The 16,165-nt window shown below is 41.0% G+C and overlaps 1 protein-coding gene across 1 annotated transcript in view; it reads right to left on the minus strand.

Annotated features, from left to right (window-relative positions):
- The window catches only part of ALK (ALK receptor tyrosine kinase), a 714,463-nt gene extending 698,837 nt beyond the window's left edge, over positions 1 to 15,626 (minus strand). Inside the window, exon 1 of the mRNA XM_024731532.1 lies at positions 14,957 to 15,626. Within this exon, the coding sequence (XP_024587300.1) occupies positions 14,957 to 15,626 (670 nt within the window). The remainder of the gene's footprint in view (positions 1 to 14,956) is intronic.
- Positions 15,627 to 16,165: the final 539 nt, after the last annotated feature.

Here is a 16,165-nt window from a genome sequence, read left to right on the forward strand (position 1 = left end):
GAAAAGTAAATGAAACCAGAAATATTGAGGAAGAAAGTCAAAACTTGGAAAAGCAACTCATAAGGATACCTGGAGAAATCCTTTCTTTCTGGCCAAAAGGCCAGGAAAAGGGCCCTGTGATCCAGAGGGTATGGAGGGAGGTCTCCACTTCTTTGCTTGTTCTTCTCTTTTTTTCTCATTTCACGATAAGCCCTCAAGAGAGCTAGCTTAGCTGGTGGTGTCAGCAGCCAAAATTCTAACAGAAACCCTGTAAAAAACACATCTTTCAGGCCAGAAGACTGGGTAGAAGGGACCCCTTCAGGCCAAAGAGTATGGAGAGAATCCCTGTTTTGTTTCTCTTTATCTGTTTTGCCTGAAGGCAACCCTAGTTGCAGGAGTTGTGCCACAGTTGTACAAGTGGGTAAAACTGAGTTTAAGGAAAATCTAGAAGAGGAGAGAGATGGAGAAGGAAATATGTTAATTCTGTAAAGAAAATGACCCAAGGTTCCAGCTCACCTGTGAGCGGCACTTGTGTGGACAGACTCAAAGCAACAAAACAAAGGCTTTAAGAACAAAACTAATGTTTAAACCACACTCAAGTGTCAGACCAAACAACATAATGTTCAAATTTTCCAGGATGAAACCTAAAACTACACAATATGTAAAGAAGAACAAAAAAAGTGACCAATTCTTAAGGAGAAAGATAATCAACAGATGCCAAAAACAAGATGATCAGTTGCTGAAATTATCAAAGACTTTAAAGAAGCTGTTATAACTATGTTCCATGAGGTAAACATAAACACTCTGGAAAAGAGATGGAAAGGTGGTTCTCAGTAGGTAAACAGAAATTTTTTAATGGAAAATTTAAACTGAAAAATATATCTAAAATAAAAAATTATCACAAAATGGAGATGACAGAGTAAAGATTCAGTAAACTTGAAGACAAATCATAGAAACTGTCCAATCTGCAGAACTGAAAGAAAAAAATTTTGAAAAAATAAATGAGCAGAGCCTCAAGAGCATGTGAGACTATATCAAAAGGTCTAACAGTTGTGCAATTAGAGTACCATAGGGGAGTAGAAAGATATTGGTACAGGGGAAAAAAAAGGAAATAATGGCTAAAAAACTCCCCAAATATCATGGAAGACCTAAATTTACAGATCAAGAATCTCAACAAATTGCAAAGAGGAGAGAATCAAATAAAATTTCATGCACAGATTCATCATAATAAAACTTCTGAAAACCAATGACAAAGGAAAAATCTTGAAAATAGCTACATATAGGGAAGAACAATTTAATGACAGAACGCTCACCAGAAACTATGAAAGAGAGGAACAACATTCTTAAAGAGCAAAAAGAAAAGAACTGTCCACCCAGAACTCTGTGCCCAGTAAAAATATTCTTCATAAACGAAGGGGGAATAAGGACATTCAGATAAGGGAAAACCTAAGAGAATTTGTTACCAGAAGGCCTGTTCTAAAAGAAATTCAAAAGGGTATTCTTTAGATTGATGGAAAATGATAAAATAGGGAAATCTGGAGCTTTAAGAAAGAAGGAAAAACAAAAGAAATGGTATGTATCTGAGTAAATATAAAGGACAAGTTTTCTCCTCTTAAGTTATTTAAAATACAAATAACTGCTGAAAGAAAAAATTGTAAATATTGTCTAGCAGGATTTTAAGTTATGTAGATATAACACATATGACAACTATAATATTAAGGGGGTGGATAAAGGGACATATATAGTTGTAAGCCTTCCATATTTTACTTGAAGTAGTAAACTGTCAACTCAAAATAAACTGTGAAAGTCTATACATATATAAAATTCCAAGAGCAAATACTAAAATAACAATAGAAAAAGATGTAGCAAAAAAATAGATAAAGTAAAACTGAAAAATATTCAACTAACTCAAAAGGTGCCAGGAAAGAGACAAGAGAAAAACAAAAACCAGAAAGAGAGAATAATAATGATAATAATAATAATAAAAATTGTAGATCTAAATCCAACCATATCAAATATAACGTTAAATACAAGTGGTCTAACACACCAAGTAAAAGATGGACATTGTGAGACTGAATTTTAAAAAAACACATAAAATCCAACCATACGTTTTCAATAAGAAATATACTTTAAATAAATATATAGATTAAAAGTAAAAGGATAGAACAGATATACCATGTTAGCACTAATCAAAAGAAAGCTGAATGGCTATATTAATATCAAAGAAACTTCAAAATATGAATATCATTAGAGATAAAAAGAGATATTGCATAAAATCAAAGAGGCAAATTATGAAGAATACATACCAATCCTAAATGTGTAGGCACATAATAACAGAGCTTCAAAATAACAGAGCTTCAAAATAGAGAAACAAAACATGATAGAATTGAAAGGAGAAAGAGGCAAACAAAAACCTAGAGACTTTAGCACTCCTCTATTGGTGACACATATAACAGACAGAAAACCAAGGATATAAAAGACCTGAACAACACTATTAACCAAATTGACCTAATTGACATTGATTGAACATTCCACCCAACATAACAGAAAACATGTTCTTTTCAAGTATACATGGAAATTCAGCAAGATAAGGGCCATAAAATAAACCTTAACAAATTTTAAATTATTGAAAGCAAACCAAATATATTCTCAGACCGTATCAGAATTGAACTAGCAATCAGTGAAAGAAAGATATCTGGAAAATCCTCCAAATATTAAGAAATAAAACATACTTATATATAACCATGGGTCAAAGAGAAAGCCAAATGGAAAATTAGAAAATACTTTAATTGAACGTAAATGAAATTTCATTACAACATAAAGAAATTTGTACGATGCAGCTAAAGCAGTTATTAGGGAGAAATTTTAGCATTACATGATTATATTTGAAATAGAGGGAAAAAATCTCACATCAATGATCTTAAGAAACTAGAAACAATTAGAGCAAATTAAACCCAAGGCAAACAAAATGAAGGAAAGATAATAAAACCAGAGCAGAAATCAATGAAATTTGAATAAGAAAAATAATATAGAAGAAATCAGTATCACAAAAGTTTTTTTTTAATTCAATAAAATTGGTAAATTGGTCATTCTCTAGCCAGAATGATGACAAAGAAAAGAGGGAGATGATGCAAATTACCAGCATCAAGAGTAAAAGAAGGAACATCACTACTGACCCTACAGACATAAAAAAAAAAGGGAATATTATGAACAACCTAACTTGCATTAATTCAACAAATAAGATGAAATGAACCAATTACTTTAAGGATACAAACAAACTACTAAAATTCACTCAAAAATAAACAGATAATCTGAATAATCCTATAATTATTAAATAAATCTACTTAGTAATTAAAAACACTCCAGCTGGGGCTTCCCTGGTGGCGCAGTGGTTGAGAGTCTGCCTGCCAATGCAGGGGACACGGGTTCGTGCCCCAGTCTGGGAAGATCCCAATGCCGCGGAGCGGCTGGGCCTGTGAGCCACGGCCTCTGAGCCTGCGCGTCTGGAGCCTGTGGTCCGCAACGGGAGAGGCCACAACAGTGAGAGGCCCGAGTACAGCAAAAAAAAGGAGAATAAGTCATGCCCATGTGGGGTTTATCCAGGGAATTTAAAGCTAATTTAACATTTGAACATTAAATACTGTAGTTCATCATATTTTTCAAAAAAATAAAGTAGAAGTAGAAAAACCATATGATCACCTCAATAGAAGCTCAGTCTGAGGGAAGCCAGACACCAGGTCACAAGGATGTTCCAACAGTCCTGTGGACTGGACCACCTGGTGAAGAACTGAGGCCTCATCAGTAGCCAGCATCAGATGGCCAGCCATGTGAGCAAAGCACCTTGTAAGTAAATTCTGCAGCCACAGTCAAGCTTTAAGATGACTGCAGTTTCGGCTGATATCTGCCCACAATGAGAGACTCCACGCAAAATGCACCAAGTCAGGCTTTTCCCAAATTCCTAACTCACAGGAACTGTAAAAGATAATAAATTATTTACTACTATTTTGAGCCACTAACTTTGGGGGTGATTTCCTATGCAGTGTTGGATAACCAATACATAGAAATACAAATTAAAACCACAATGAAATGCCACCACACATTGACAATACCAAGTATTTTCAAGGGTGTGGATGGAGCAAGTAAAACTCTCATACATCACTGACGAGAGTATAATATGGTACAGCTACCTTGGAAAATAGTTTTTCAATTTCTAATAATGTTAAACATGCATTTACCATACAATCCAACAATTCCATAATTGATTTAAGAGAAGTGACAACATATGTCCACAAAATGAATTATACACAAAATGTTCATAACAGCTTTAGTCACGAGAGCCCCAAATTGAAACAATTTAATGGTCCATCAACAGATGCATGGATAAATAAATTGTAATACAGTTGACCCTTAAACAATGCAGAAATTAGGGGCACCTACCCACCTTACAGTTGAAAATCTGCATATAATTTATATTTGGCCCTCCCAATACAGGGTTCAGTTCCTCCATATCTGTCGTTCCACATCAGTGGATTCAAACCACTGCGGACTGTGTAGTATTTACTGTTGAAAAAAATCCACATATAAGTGAACCCTCGCACTTCAAACCCATGTTGTTCAAGGATCAACTTGTATGTTCATACAATGAGATACTACTGAGCAATAAAAAGAAACAAACTACTAATACACACAACTACACAACAAAATCTTAAAAGCATTGGAATTCTAAGCGAAAGAAGCCAGACACAAAAGAGAATATACTGTATGACTCCATTTATATGAACCTCCAGAACAGACAAAACTAATCTACTGCGATAGAAATAAAATCAGACATTGCCTAGGGCAGGACATACAGGGGGTTCACTGCAAAAGGTCAAGAAAGACCTTTTAGGGGTTGACGGAAATGTTCTATATACTGTAATAATTAAGACGGTGGTTACACAGATGTATACATTTATCAAACAAATCAAACAGGTGCATTTTATTATATGTGAATTATACTTCAATAAAATTGAAAATAACCATTATATAATGTTGGTCCTAAGTTCAGACACCAGGGCAAAAATAATCCTTCCAGACCAAAAATAATCAAGTGTTCCTCCCTTCCTCCTTCCCTCTCCCTCTCCCCTTTCTCTTTCTGTCACTCTTTTGGTCTCGTTTTCTATATCTATGCATCTCAGTGTCCAGAAGATAATTCCTGCCCTCTATTTTCCTGGGTTACCTCTTCTTATACATTCCTCTCTCAGTTTCCCCACTTATATCTCTGTCATTCTCATTTTTCTCTCTTTATATATATAAATATTGTTGTGTTTCTGCCCACCTTTTTCTGTCTGCTCTATATTTTTTTCTCTTCTTTGACCTGAATATAAGACCAAAGAGTTTTGAAATTTTTGATTTATTTATTGAATATTTTATTTGTTAATTTTGACTGAGTGCAAGAAATGTTTATTTTATTTAAAATATTTTACTTATTTAAAATAAAATTAAGAGTTATTACATGTAACTTACATGGTCCTTGGTTGTTACTTTTCCCTCTGTGAGTTAATGACCTCATTTGTAACAAGGCCCCCCCTTCCCTGCTTTAGGAAGTTTTTGAAGAATCCATTCTGGCCACCAATGGAAGAAATATAATCAAGAACTGGGGAAAAAACTAACACTTGTTGAATACCAACTGTGTGTCAGGGCTTACTACATGCCTTATCCTATTTAATTATCACAGTAACCCTGGGAGGTGGGTATTATTTTTCTCACTTTACAAATAAGAAAAACTGAAGTTCAAAGAAGAAAATAAGTAGCCTTGGGCTTCAACCCCAAATCTTTGACTTATTATTTTACCCATTATTTAGAATAGGATATTTTACTTTTGATTTTGCACAAGTCCAATTCCTTGATAGGAAAATGTATAAATAAATGGTGTTATATTCATATAAAGGAATACAACGCAGCAATTTAAGAAAAAGAAAGAAAGAATGCTGGTACACACAACGACATTGATGAACCCCAAAGAAATCATGTTGAGTAAAAAAAGCCAGACACAAAATAGTACATGTGATATGGTTCCATCTACATGAAATTCAAAAATAGACAAAACTAATGGCTGAGAAGGACGGTTACCTTAGTTAGAGGGCGGATACAGACTGCAAAAGGACAGGAGCAAGCTTTCTGGAGATGCTACAAATGTTCTGCATCTTCATCTGGACAGTGATTATATGGGTGTTGTATATGTGAATTATCATCAAGCTGTACAGAAGATCAATGCACTCAACCCACTTTATTGTATTTACTGTCCCTTAATTAAAAAACAAATCATTTTCTGACGCTAAAATACAGGTTCCTATGTCCCACTACCAGAGATCCATTTCCAGAGAATTCTGGAATTGAGCAAACTGATTTCAATGAAAGAATCTAACTTTAGGAACCTTGGGGAAGGGCTACACAACCCCTTCTCAGTTCTTCTGAGCTGTTAACTGAAACTTAAGGCCTGCCTCAAAGTCTGGGACCTTGTACAGCTGCTCCTAACGCCAAGGGTTGGCTGAAACCATGGATGGATAAAGCAGAAACTTAGTACCTTTCATGATCTTGTATATTCATTTTTTCTACTGCCTTATATATTTATTCCTGAATAATCCAGACTGAAGCCTTCCACATAGGTTATCTCATACAATGCCCGTAGCGAATCCATGAGGTAGTCAAGACAAGATCTGTATTATCTCCTTTAGGAACAAACACCCAGAGGCTCAAGGAGTTGCACACTATTTCAAATCCAATAAAGGAAAATATCATAAAAGAATCTAGGCCTCCTAGCTCCTAATCTAGTGTTCAGTTCACCGAAGAATATTTATTTTAATTATCTGGGCTGAGAATGTAAAAAGGATCTATAGAGGAGTTCTGCCCATGCCCACCCTCATGAACCTATATTCCAGTGAAAACTGAATAAAACATAAATAAGAGAAAAAGAAAAATATAGCCAATGGCTTAGATTTTCCTTCTGATTTCTTTTGGCTAGTTGCCTGATTTCCTTTAAGCATGCTTAGATTTCTTTTTTTTTTACTTTCATACTTTTTTTTCATACCTACCCTTTAGCATTTTCCTTACTCCAGGGAATTCTGGCTGCCTACCTCTTCATGCACCTGTTGTTACTTAGCCAGAAAGGGACGATTCAAGGAAAAAAGACTCTTAATTAACCATTTGGTTAGGTGAATCTGCCCCAAGGGAGCTCTCCTCCTGCCCTGTTCTGGGGCCTCCCACTTTCTGGAATGCCTAGGTTATATCACCAAATGAATCTGACAAAATTTCCCTGGGAAAGGACCCAAGCTCAGAACAGTCCAGCTGGAAATTTCATCACAAGATTTACTGAAGAAAATAAAAGTTGTTCTGAGAAATGTGGCTCACCCAAAAAGGCACTGGGGTACCTCCCCGCTTCCACTACCTCACCCCCAGGCCAACGCTCACTTTTAACTGCTCCTATCTCACACCTTTACTGTGTGAAAGAGCCCAGGTCATCACTAGGTTAAGAAACACTGGCCACAACCTAGATCGGAGGACAAGGCAATGGTTCTAAGGAAGAAGGCATCCACAGGGCTCCTTGCAGCTCTCCCCACATGACCCCTGGACCTATAACCATCCTCACCAACACCCATCTTCTTCTACTCCCAAGCACAGATGATGTCCATGTGCATCTTTTGGAGGCAATGGCTCATCTCTGGCTCACAAAAAAAACCACCACCTATAAAAACCAGTGTAGATGCTTAACAGCTTATTTTAGGTTGAGATATTTTCCTAAGTCAGCCTCCCATTCAAGTCCATGGGCTATGTGTCTCCATGGAATTTCAAAGATTTAATTGCTTTTCATGGGCTCATGTCCATTACCATTTAGGACTTTCCATCTCTCCACATGACAATGAAGAGTGAAGCTAGAAGTGTACAGGAAGGGCACAGCTCCAGCTAATTACAATAAAGGAGTTATCAGAGGCCAGTGGTCCAGCAGGTCTGTGGACATGGTGGGGCCTGGACTGCACAGATCACTCTCAGGGAAGATCCACCATCTAAAAACCACTGTTCTGTAATGCCTCTATCTTTTTCTTCCTTGGCATTAGTTTTCATACTTTCACAAAGTTAAGGCTTGGTTTATTTCTACAGAAGAACAAAGAATTGGATTGTAAATATGCTACTTAAATCTCTGGACTGAATCCAAGGTCAAAAGACCTATAAGAGGATAATAGTTGATAGGAATAAAGTAAATACCACACCTCAACGCCCCTTCTCATCTATATTTCTGGGAAAACCAGGCCTTCCATGATTGGACAATAGAAACTACCACCCTGGCCACTCCCTACTTCCACTGGATCTCACCTCTTATCTCTTAGGTATTAGGAGTTAGTTGCATGGGGAATGCACAGTACCACAATTTCTGCCAGGGTTGCCACATATTGCCACACATGAGGACTGCACAACTCCAGATGGCACCATTCAAATAGGCTAAAATGTATATAGAACCCTTGGAATTGTGGAGTGCACAACCTATACAACCAGATGCTGGGGTGTTGCTGCTTCTAGGAAAAATTATAACTGTTCATATTGATGGAGCAGTTTATGATGTGTCAGGCATTGGGTTAAGGATTTACATGCATCATCTAATTTAATATTCATGACGACATCTTGAGATAGGAACTATTACTATACCCATTTTTCAAAAGATGAAACTGGGCCTTAAAGATTTTAAGAAATGTAGTCCAGTGGTTAAGATTCTGCATTCCCAATGCAGGGGGCCCAGGTTTGATCCCTGGTCAGGGAACTAGATCCCGTGTGCCACAGTGAAGACCCGGCACAGCCAAATAAATAAATATTTTTTAAAATTCTCCTCCTCAATTAAAAAATAAACAAAACAACTTTCAAAAAAAAAAAAAGATTTTAAGAAAAATTTCCAAGTCATGGCTATTGCCCAACAAATATTTATTGTATGGCCTTCTGACAAAGATAATGTAAAGCTTCTCCTCTATTTATATGTCTTGGTTGCTTGTAACATGAACCTTGAGATGATTCCTGTAGTGGAAAGAGCTCTGATTTGAAGGCAGGATCTGTGGTCCTAGTCAGTTACTATCACATGCTCTAGCAACTCATAACCTCTCAACACATAAATGAAAGTTTCTAGTTCTAAAACTTTCTATCTGAATGTCCTTGAAAAAATGTTATCAAACTTCTGGATTCCAGTTACTCCATTTATAAAATAAAGCAAATACTTGCTCTTCCTACTGTGGGATTGCTAACAATAATAAATATTAAAGTGATTTATAAAGTTCCATACAGCTGTAATAGGACATCAAGAATGGCTATTTAAAAAAGCAAAATGTCTTTTATAAATCAGGCTGGGCAAATTTCTATGAAGTGAAGTTGTCAGGCAGTAATGTTAAGAGTAGCAGTATGGGCCTCCCTGGTGGCGCAGTGGTTGAGAGTCCGCCTGCCGATGCAGGGGACACGGGATCGTGACCTGGTCTGGGAAGATCCCACATGCCGTGGAGCGGCTGGGCCCGTGAGCCATGGCCGCTGAGCCTGCGCGTCCGGAGCCTGTGCTCCGCAACGGAAGAGGCCACAACAGTGAGAGGCCCGCGTACCACAAAAAAAAAAAAAAAAAAAAGAGTAGCAGTAGGCTGCAGCTTTTGCTCACACAACTCTCCTCTTCTCCTACCCGCAGGCCCATCCCTCTTCACTTTCAGCAGACAAACTGCCTTATAAAAGCACTCATTTATATTAACGATAACACTCTCCTCCAACATCTCACACACAAACCCCTTATGAATCTTATTTCTCTTTTGTAAATTTGTGAAAGGGTCAACTGGATTTAGAAGAATCCCATCTTTCAAACAGCTGTATATATTCTCAGCATTTCAAAGGATTTTCAGTACCGGTAGGAGTTCACCAAACCTAGAACTGATCTCATCTTCTCAAGACCCAGGTACCTTTTGTCTTGCCCAAGGACTTGATGTCACACACACCTATAAATGCATCTTAGATGCATAGTCCTAGGTGAGTGTGCCTCCCCCTACTGAATATACCAAAACCCCAGAGAAACACTCTGTTTAATCTGGGGACAGAGAAGAATAAACTCTGTAATTTCAAAATATTTTTTCCAAGATACTAACAATCTTCTTGTAAGCACTTCTGACAAACTTCAGAGTTACATATGCAGTTATTTTCTTTTCCCCTTGGAAACATCAATACCCAGAGAATCTCAAGAGTTGTAACCCAAAATATCCTGATTCCTGCCGCTGGTCCCCATCCTGGCTCTCCTGCCTATTGCGGTTTCCCAACATTTGAAAATACAGAACTGATTAATTATGAATGCTGTGGCTTGTCTGACCCACATCTCACCTTACACTTTTGCTCCCTTGGAATTCCATTCCATAGCCAGAGGAATATCAATTTCAGAAAATAAGGTTTCCCTGATATCCAACCTGAAGTTTCCTTCCGAAAGTCTCATCCTATTACTTCTGTGGGCCACACTAAATAACTCTTCTTCTTCACTGCCACTTTCCCTCCTCAGAGATTTGTAGATTGTTACCATGGCTTTCCCTTCATCACCACTTAGCCCAGCCATATATATTTAATTCTTTTCATCTTTCATCATAAATCAGTCCCTTCCACTCTTAAATCAGCTCCCTGCTCTTCTCTGGACTAGTTCCAACCCTCCCAATTCACCTCCAATAACCGATATCCCTTCTGGGAGCTCCAGTTTCTCCTCTTTATCTTCCTTCTCTCTCTTTGCCCTTTCCAGAAATGAAATGGGAAGGGACTGACAGTTATGTGAGGTCAAGGGTCAAGGGGTGTTGCATTGCATACACCTACTCTGAATTGCTTAGGCCTCTCCATGGTACATATAAAGTCCCAAATCATATATCCCCTTTCTTGGAAACAGGGAAACAGGCCCTCTTACCCCACAGGTCATTATCCTCTAGGCCTCTGCATGGAGGATGGCAGAAGCAAGATGTCAAAACATCTACAAAACAGGTTACAAAGTGGAGCTATGGGCAATGTGGCAGCCTCCAGGCAGACAACTTTTTTGTGGTTTGGGCTGTCCCAAGATAGTGCACACCATTTGTACAGTCCCAGAAGCTGTCTCTCTACCTCTTTTCCATGAATGGGTGAATGGGTGCTCTGGGGAACTACTTCAGACTTCGAAATGTTGATCCCATTTATGAATTCAAAACAACCCACAAAGAAAAGACATTAGCATGTCATGCATTATAAGGCCTCTTAGACATTCTTTTGTTCTGTCAGATAGCCCAAACTGCAAATGATATGAAGGCATTGCTTTGTCCTGACTAGGTGCCTTCCATTTTTTACCACATTCTTAGCCATGGTCCTGCTCTGGTTTGGTACCCTGTCTTTAGTCTGAGATAAATGGACTGCCCCAGGCCCCTCAACACAAGGGGTGGAAGAAGACCCATCCTCTCCGCTTCCCTCCCCACAGATAGTCCCATCAGCAAGATTACGCCCCTCTAGACCAGACCACTAGTTACTTGGGCAGAAGCAGGGAGAAATTTACCGAGTTGTGCCTATTTTCCTTTGCTTAATTGAAGATCCTATGTCACAGAACAGGTAAATGCCTTTTCTATAAATCAGAGCCTATATAAAAAGAAGAAACCCATTTCCTCAAACATGATAAACAGTAAAATCAATCCAAGTGTGAGAACCTAAGCTTCAATTTTCATACAAGAAAATGAATGAAACCACAATAGTATATGCTGCCCCAAACATGAAACATGATATGGAAGGGTGTGTCCACTCCCTCCACAGGGAATCTTAAGTGGAGACTGTATCTAAATGAGGTTGGGGAGGCAGTGGTAAAGCGAGAAGCTAGGCCTCTAGTCCTGCATGGCCGGCTGCCTAACTGCAGACAGCATATGTCTCAGAGCAGGAGAGTCCAGCCTGTTCCAAGTGTGGTCACCACAAGGCCTGAAGCGCTTTTCAGTTAAGCTGTCTGTCTCTCTGGAGGTCATGGGGACCTCATCCAGTTACACTTAGTGTCTTATTTGATCCCATCAATAAACATTTGATCCCAATCCTGATGAAAAATGCTTGGCCAAAATTTCTAGCCTTTTAATAGCAGAATCCTGGCTCTTTCTAAAACCACCATTGCTAGATGTATCGAATGATGCGTAAGGGTTTGGTCCAGCTGCCAAACGGACTGTGTTGCTGACGGAGGACTTGGGATGCTCATTGTGCTTCCCTACTGCCAGTAGCAGAGCAGCTCCTGGAGCACACTAATCTCTACATGAAACTCCCTCACTCGGCAGCTTCAACTCCCTATCTAACGCTTGACTGGAGTATATTCTTCAAAAGCATTAAGCGTGTGACTCTTCACAGGCAACACTGATAATTTCAAGCAACCTGCCTGTTTATAGTAGGTAAGTTCAGGGCTGTAGAAAGGGCCCTTTTTGCCTATCATCAACATCTACACTGCTAGAGCCTATGGTCATTTAACAAGAAATGATGGGAAGGTTCCAGACATGCTCAGAGACATGAAAGTGGAAGAAAATCTGCATTTCCAGAGAAATAATTTTTATATCCATTACAAAAACATTAAGCACTAAAAGAGAACGTAGCATGTATAAACCACAGAAGCCAAGACAACATTAAAGCACAGCTGTTCTTTACAAAAGTATCTGTAGTGTATGGAGGTTCCTTAAAAAACTAAAAATAGAACTACCATATGACCCAGCAATCCCACTACTGGGCATATACCCTGAGAAAACCATAATTCAAAAAGAGTCATATACCACAATGTTCATTGCAGCAATATTTACAGTAGCCAGGACATGCAAGCAACCTTAGTGTCCACTGACAGATGAATGGTAAAGAAGATATGACACATATATACAATGGAATATTACTCAGCCATAAAAAGAAATGAAATTGAGTTACTTGGAGTGAGGTGGATGGACCTAGAGACTGTCATACAGAGTGTAGTAAGTCAAAAAGAGAAAAATATCGTATGCTAACACATATATATGGAATCCTATATATATATATATATATATATGGTTCTGAAGAACCTAGGGGCAGGACAGGAATAAAGATGCAGATGTAGAGAATGGACTTGAGGACATGGGGAGGGGGAAGGGTAAGCTGGGACGAAGTGAGAGTGTGGCATGGACATATATACACTACCACATGTAAAATAGATAGCTAGTGGGAAGCAGCTGCATAGCACAGGGAGATCAGCTCGGTGCTTTGTGAACACCTAGAGGGGCGGGATAGGGAGAGTGGGTGGGAGACGCAAGAGGGAGGAGATATGGGGATATATGTATATGTATAGCTGATTCACTTTGTTATAAAGCAGAAACTAACACACCATTGTAAAGCTGTTATACTCCAATAAAGATGTTTAAAAATATATAAATAAATTAGTTCCAAAAAAATAAAATTATCTGTAGTGAGACAACAGTATTGGCCTCCTATCTCAGTTCACAGAAGGCACTGTCAAATTCATCAGACCCTGTCTCTTACCATGAGCTAGTGTAAATTCCAAAACTGAACACAAAGGGGTCATTTTAGGTGCCAATGCCGCTAATGCTAATGCTGAAATATGCATCCAGACTCTGTTTTCTATGCGGACCACATACCAGTATGCCTTCTCTGCAATGACTGAGAAACCTCAGCTTCTGAATATCCCTGCTGTATTAGACTATTGGGTATATGTGGGAGCATGTGTGTGTGTTGGGACAAGCATGGGAGATACTTGTAGCTCTACAATGGGCTTTTTTTCAATGCTTTCCATCCAATGAATACAAGACATTAGTAACCAGTGGAGCATAAGAATTTCATTTATTTCTGACAACAAAAATGACAGAAAAGATGCTGGGTTTTGCCCAATGAAATTAGTGTAGGCTTTTAAAAGTCATGCTTTCTTTTCTGTGCTTTCTCATTCACTTACATTGTGTATTTTATTGACAAGCCTTTCCCCAATGGTCTTACAAGAGAAACATCCATTCAAAGCCACCTGGTTTTCCCAGTCAATGGATATTATGGGAAGAGGTAGAAGTAAGTGTCTGCATAAACACCCCCAACTCAGTGAATATGGGAAGAAAATGAGAGTAAATGAAACAGAAACCCCATTTCAGGAGTCTCCAGAAGAGAGATCTGCAGTGAAACAGGCCTGCCAGAGACTGTCATCCAGATCTGTTGCTGTAGATATTCAAGCTAAGAATTGGAGAGAAGGCACTGGGGACAGGGAAAGAAAGGGAAATCAACTATTGTCTCTTCCTGGCTTCAGAGTGACTCCCCAAAGGAAACAATCTTGGCAACTTTGCTCCCTCTCTCCACAGCTCCCTCCTGTCCCCTGTCCCTTAGTTCCTCTAGGGCTCTCCCAACACATCTGAGAGGAAGAACAAGAGTCTGTGAGTGGATAGCAGCCTGGGGTTAGGTGGAGAGCAGAATGAATTAATGAAGAAGAGGCAATTTCTAGGTAAGCCAACATTTGGATGGGATAGCTGGGTGGGATTCAGTAATATGAAAAGGAGTTCTATATTCCATGAGAAAGTGTATCACATTTCCAAAATCTGTGGAGGCCAGGAAGAGGAACAAAGCGAAAAGAAGAAGGGCAACAGTTTTGAGATCTAGAACCAAGCTCTCAGAACACAGACTAGAGGGATTTCAACTGTCCCAGGAGCCCCAGAAGAAGGGCATCCAATCTTGGCTGAGACCCTGTGTAAAGTCAGTAGAAAGAGTTATTCTTCCAAGAACAGGAAACTTTTTTCCCAACTTGGTTGCTGGGGAGGAAAGGAGAGTCCCTTGGGGAGTGACTGCGTTCAGGGAGAAAATAAGAAAATACAGTCTAACTGGGGAAGGAGGTTTGTGGAAGGAGGAAAGAAAGCTAAGAACCGCAGGCTGAGGTTTTGGAAACGAGGGTTAGTTGATAGTGGTTGCAAATTGATGCCTGTAAGAAACCAAATCCCGAAACGCTCGGGCGGGAGCTGCTCACCGGTCCCGGTCGCGAAGATCTGGAAGAGAAGGCGGGGCTGGGAGGCGCGGATCGCAGCGGACAGCCTTCCCTCTCTGCCCACTTCCGACGCCTTCTTCTCGGGCATCAGGCGGATCCTCAGCCGTCCTTCGCCGTGGCGAATCCACCAGCTGAACAGCTCAGTGAGGTTGAACTGGAGCAGCCCCGCAGTCGCCTCCCCTGGGGGCCCTACACAGCCCTCAAGGATCGCCTCCTCTCCCAGCTCCAGCACCAGCTGCTTGGCGCGCCGGAGCTTGCGAACCGAGCCTCCCTTCAGCACCCTGGACAGCGTCCATGCCCGGGCCGGGGCGGGAGAACTGGCGCCGGGTGGTGGCCCCACCAGCCTAAGCAGTGGGGCGCAGTCAAGAGCCAGCGAGCCGCGCGCCTCCAGCCGGCCGGCCCTCGGCTCCGAAGGGGACGGCGGCGGCAGCAGCAGGTCCCGAGCATAGACGCGAAAGAGAGAGGGTACCACAAAGTCCACCGCCAGGCTCTTCCTCTGCAGGCGCGAGTAGCTGAGCGGCTCCCGGGGCTGCAGCGCCGACCCCATGGCTGGTGAACCCACGCGCTGGCCGGTCTCGGTCCCGGTCCCGGAGCCTGAGGCTGCCGGTGAAAGCAGCAGCAGTAGCAGCCACAGAAGCCCTGTGGCTCCCATCCCGCCAAAGGGGGATTGTTTATACTAGTCTCCCGAGTCTCCGGGATCCAGCCTCGCCCTCTGCTCCCCCCAGCCCCCCCAAATGGGAAAGGGCTCCGAACAGTCGTTGGTCCTGAAGGGCTCCTTCCACCTTTTCTCAGGGGGGTTGTGCGTGCACTCGATTCCCTCTCCTCCAACTGCAAGGAGGCGAGCAGGAATCTCAACAAAACGCTGCTGGAGGCTCAGGGGCGTGTCAAGAGACCCTGAAGCGCGAAGGTTTCGGCAGCTGGGACCCTGTGCCTCTCGCGCGCCGCGCGGAATGTCGCGCCCGCGTCCGTAGCTCCCCGCGCTCTGGAACGAGAGAGACTACTATGGTTGAAGGGAGATGGCAATTGGATACCGTCCTCTCCTGCTCGTCGCGGCCTGAGCTGTGGTGTGTCCGCTCTCGAGCGGCCTCCAATCCTCTGCAACTTTCCTGTTGGGAACGGTGGCTTAGAGCTGTTGTCTGCTGTCCTGGCCGCCTCCTGAGCTGCTTTCGGCCCTTCTGAGCTCCTTTTCCT

Source organism: Neophocaena asiaeorientalis, unplaced genomic scaffold (assembly GCF_003031525.2).
Source record: "Neophocaena asiaeorientalis asiaeorientalis breed wild unplaced genomic scaffold, Neophocaena_asiaeorientalis_V1.1 scaffold689, whole genome shotgun sequence".
NCBI classification, from domain to species: domain Eukaryota; kingdom Metazoa; phylum Chordata; class Mammalia; order Artiodactyla; family Phocoenidae; genus Neophocaena; species Neophocaena asiaeorientalis.